This window comes from Dermacentor albipictus, chromosome 3 (genome assembly GCF_038994185.2).
Source record: "Dermacentor albipictus isolate Rhodes 1998 colony chromosome 3, USDA_Dalb.pri_finalv2, whole genome shotgun sequence".
Taxonomy (NCBI): Eukaryota; Metazoa; Arthropoda; class Arachnida; order Ixodida; family Ixodidae; genus Dermacentor; species Dermacentor albipictus.
In genome coordinates this window covers 27666875-27671874 of record NC_091823.1, presented here as the reverse complement: position 1 = coordinate 27671874, position 5000 = coordinate 27666875, and the positions used below count along the sequence as shown (strand labels likewise).

Here is a 5000-nt window from a genome sequence, read left to right as displayed (position 1 = left end):
CATTATGCCATGGCCTCGAAAAGGGCATTTTTCAAACATCTGTACTTAGCAGTTATACTTTGTGGATACCTATATATATGCTTGATTCGCACCGTTTATTTTCAGGCTCCATATATCCGTCTCAGATTATCCTTCGCGTGCAGTGAGTGAAAGACGTAGTAAATGGCCGCCCTCTCAGTTACGAAGTTTGTCGTTCAGCTTCCTACGAAAGTACACTCAGCTTCGGCGACGCGGCGTCGATCCGTATAATCTCTCCATCATCGTTTCTTTTTTTCTTTTTTTCTCCCCTCGCCTTCGGTTGAGACCCGGCGAGGCCTCTGTACATGGCGGGAAAAAGGCACCATGGACAGAAACATCGCCCGCGCCTAACGGGAGAGAGGATGTAAACATTTCCTGGATCGCTAGCACACTCAAGGCGTTCGCTGCATGAACTCACGCACACCTATACATACACAAGCCGTTTGCACGGATTATAATGCCGTAATTACTCGGCTAAAAGCTCCTTTTCTTCATTCATTCTCACACCCGTTGCGTTTTAACGGTAGTTGCAAAAGCTATTTCTTAAATATATATATATATATATATATATATATATTTATATATATGGAGGAACATTTAAAGCGCCGCAAGCCCCCATTCGCTTCTTCTTACCATTTTTCGAGGCACAATGTGGCTCAAAGACAAAAGCAAACATGATTAGTACGCAGGAAAGCAGCCAGCCTGTCGTGATAGCGAACGAGACGCTATCAAAGACGCTGGTAGATGTTTCAGGAACATACTTCTGCGAGAACGACCTCAGATTTGTTGAGCAAGCAAGTAATCGTGGTGTTAAGCCCATGACAAAGATATTAAACCTTGAGCTGTAACCACACTGAGGGTGAGGAATAGTGAGCGCTTTTCTTTCTTGCCTTTTGTCCCCCCCCCCTTTTTTTTTTTAGCTGTCAAGTTTTTCTGCAAATTCCCGAAGAATGCAGCCATAGGCACGTGTCCGACTCCGTCAGAAAACGGTGAGCCCCTTTGCTTGGTAAGTCAGCCCATTTTGTTGAGTCGCGTTCGGCTCGGTTTGGTTCGGTTCGGTTATATTAGGTTAAGTTAGGTTAGGTTAGGTCAAATCAGGCATCGCAAGTACGCACCGCGCGAGCAGACGATGACAGAGCCAAGAACAAGGACAGAGACAAGCGCCGAGTACCGCCTCGTTTTGGGCTCCGTGCTTGTTCGGTCGCCGGCGGTGCATGCATCGTGGTACCGGGAGAGGCGCCCACAATGCCGAGAAAAACGCGGTATACACACACGTCCCGCTGGCGCGTCTAACTACGCGCGTCTCTCGGCGTACTATACGGCGAGCCAGCACGCTCCCGTTGATTCAGCGGATCGTCGTCCGAGAAGAGGAACTGCGTCACGCGCCGCCGAGCCGCTCGCCAGCGACGCGATGGCCCGAGCGTCGACGGCATATACACGCACACACGCTGCCTCTCCGCTCCAGCGATCTCCGTGGAAGGCCGACGTTCGCTATGCCAGCGCGACGCTGCGCCACGCGCTGCGTTACGCGTTCGGGGCTGGCTGGCACATGGAGAGAGCCCGGCCACCGAGCAGCAGAGCAGCCGCCGCGCTCTGCTGTTGAATCGGCCATCGCAACGGGGCCGTCATTATACGCGTCGACTCCTGCTTTTTTTTTTTGTCTTTGTGGCGTGCACGCGAGTGTAGGCGGCATCAGGGCTGCGGGGCTCTTTTCCTATTTTCGGCTGGGCTGCCGATGGAGAGAAAATAGAAATAGAGAAGAAAAAAAAAATCCGGCGACACCTCGCGAGCGCGCGTGTGTGATGCTATACGATGAAATGGGGCGCGGTGCGTGCGCGCACGCAAGCCTGTTCGGCTTGACTCGGAAAACAAGGAATTCGTTTTCCATCTTTGGAGCTGGCGAAGCCGTCCTTTTTTTTTTCTTCGCGTTCCTTCTTCTTCTTTTTCTTTTCCTGGGTATTTGCGAACCGCTCCTATTATTTTATCTTTTTTTTATGTGTCTCTGGGAGTTCCTATCAGGCTTGCTTTTCGCTGTAGTACTGAACGGCAGTGTTCGGGGCACTCGCGGAATACCGCTGAGCAATCGCTTGAGAAATCGTTGAGGTATGGAGCAAAACTTTTGAACATACGAAAATAAAAAAGGAAACGAGAGAAAGAAAAGCTAAGGGAAGAGACACACGAGCAAAGCGCCGCACGGTTGAAGTAATTTCTTTCATTCCTAAGATAGTGAGTGGTTTCCAGTCTCGATCAACCCTGCCGGGTGGGCTATACTGGTGCTTTCGACCCTGCCTTCAAGCGTCGCTCTTGTTATTTTGTTTTGCCCTCGACGGATTTCTGATAAGCATGAGATACTGCTTGTCAGATTTGACAACAATAATGACCCTCCTGGCTGCACTAAATAAACAACCACCGCAAGCAAAAAAATAGTGTTTAAGAAGCTTGCCGGATTGAACGCGCAAAGCTTTTAATTTGCAGGAACTTTTTTTTATGGGGCAGCCACCTTCGGTAATATTACGTTCGCTATCCCAATTGGTCGACATCTATTCTTATGAACCACTAGTGAATACGGACCCTCTAAAGTATGGCACGGCGATCGATCCGCTATCCCGCCTATCGACACCATAAACATGGCCAGCGCTTAAACGCGAGCCATTCATAAACACTGTCACGTTTGAGAAGCTTTCTGAATACGGCCTAGGAAAATGAAAAAAAAAAAATCCTGGGTCTTTTATTAGTGATAACTTCTTGTTGGAAAACTATATTCGCAAGCGTGATTGGCTGGCGCGTGAAAGTTGCGTGCATCGTGAATACGAGGCTGCCTGTTTTTACAAACCGCTGCGTATTCACGATGTAGTTCGCACACTGGAACAAGAACTGGCGCCAGACAATCGTGGCTGCTGGTATACTCTTAGCCAAAACGACCAGACAATGTCCGACAGCTCCTGCCAACGAAAATCTTTGCGTCATTTGGTTTCTCGGTTCGTAACAACTATACAGACCCTCTAACTAATAATTTCAAATTGCCAGACCACTCTCACCGTAGCACCATGTTTACTGTCACGATTGGCCGCCGCCTATAGGAGTGACTTTAGCGTACACGAAGTGCGTGCTCTGTGAATGCTGACCCTGCATTTCCTCGTGACTTGGACTCGCAGAGTATAACAGACGGATGCGCTCTGATGGTCGTGCAACCAAGTGAAGCCGGCGCATCCCTATATATTGGCTGCTTAGCTCAATTGTGTTTTCTTAATTCCTTAAGAGCTGCCGCGTTGCGTAAACTTCGCGGCCGACGGCGCCGACACACACGTACTGTACCCGCAGCATCGAACAAGAGCCCTCGTCGGCCTTCCCGTTCAGCCCGTGAAGCTATAGGCGCGCATAACTCAGCACGCTCTGCTACACTTCGATCCGGAAGCAGCTCCGGAAGCGAAAGCTGCGTACACCGCGCGCGTTCCCCACATTCCGAGGCGGGCCACCGCGCGGTCAACAAGGGGGCGCGCATCCCGACGTAGCGCACACCCGAACGCGAACAAACCCCGGCGCCTCCGCCGCGTGTGCGGACGGAGAGAGCGCGCGACCCGGCCGCCATTTGTCTGACCCGAGTTCCAGGACCTCCGGGACCGCACCCTGCGAAACCGAGAAGAAGAGCGCTCGTGGCCCGAGGCGAGAGGACCACTCGGCCGCCGTTATTACGAACCGCGCCTTCGCGTATGAGGCCCGGGGCGATGTTGAGTTGCAACCGTTCCATCAGGGAAACAATCTACGCCCGCCCGGTGCCATTCCTCGCGCAGCACCGCGCGTGCGCGGCTTGCTCCCGGTTCTGGGAAGGAAAGCCCGTAAATTAGTCCGGGTCTCGAGCGATAGCGTTTAGCGAGACAGATTGGAGCCGCTTGATTAGCCTGGCCTGTATGAGGGTAGTTCATTAAACTTCTTTTAAGTTGACACAACCGGGCGGCCAGTTCTATCGCTTTTGCGTTCCGTGCTGCGTTGCTTATACGTTGGTGTTCTTTTTTTTTTTTATTGACTGGGATGGGAAGTGCACTCAGCTATGGTGTACCTATATACGTTCATAGCTAGGTTTATTGTGATCAAGCTTTATTCACTAAGGATATCTCATTGTCCTAAAGTGCGGAGGGATAATGGGGTTGGGGTGAGGGTGAGAGTGAGGAGTGGCAGAAGAAAAGTGGTGACGACAAAAAGAAGAACGAATATGAAAAGAAGCTTCACGTTGTACCTGAAACGCAGTGTTAAATTCTTCAACTCAGGCCATAGTTCGAGAGACAGTAAATAAAGACTTTCAAAATCAGGGCCGACGCTCACACGCTCGGCGGTTGATACTTCTGGAGAGACCCCCGCCGCTCTTCCGAATGCCATTCTTCTCTGGGCGTCGTCACGTCGTAAAACGGAGTCAGAAGATAGCCATCCACGAGCGCTCGGCACGTATAGGACACCGCACTAGTCGTCAACGTATACGGGGGCTGTGCGATAGGCGTGGCGTGGGTCCTTTTTTCACTTTTGTTTTTCTTGGTACGAGCGCGCGTATGAACGCACGCACAGGCATAAACACGTGGCGGTCCCCAAGACGTTGATAACACAGAATTTGTTGGGTGTTGAAAGCAGGTCGTTGTCATCGCAAGCCACACTACTAGATCACGGGGTATCATAGCAATCGCACGCAGTGTGGCGTGGCTAAAACTCGTTTAGTTGGTGGTCCGTGCTCGTGGGAAAAAAGAAAGCGACACGTGCTCACATTCTTCACAATGTGTTAGCTTTATAGGCAAAACTTGAGCTGCATGGTGAACTGCAGATAGGGACATCCTCGTAAAATCTGCGCTAAAGAACCGAAAATGGAGATACAGAGAAAAAGAGAAAGAGGGAAGGATAAACGAAAGGCAGAGGAATTAACCACATGTAACTGAGTCCGATTGGCTACCCCGCACTGGGAAGATGAGACGAAGGCAGGAAAAGATTTTAAGAAATGA

At 50.7% G+C, this 5000-nt stretch overlaps 1 protein-coding gene across 1 annotated transcript in view; it reads right to left on the bottom strand.

The window, feature by feature from the left end:
* The window catches only part of fy (fuzzy planar cell polarity protein-like protein), a 62846-nt gene extending 58420 nt beyond the window's left edge, over nucleotides 1–4426 (bottom strand). The window contains exon 1 of the mRNA XM_065455975.2: nucleotides 4339–4426. Coding sequence (XP_065312047.1) covers nucleotides 4339–4392 — 54 coding nt within the window. The 5' untranslated portion in view covers nucleotides 4393–4426. The remainder of the gene's footprint in view (nucleotides 1–4338) is intronic.
* Nucleotides 4427–5000: the final 574 nt, after the last annotated feature.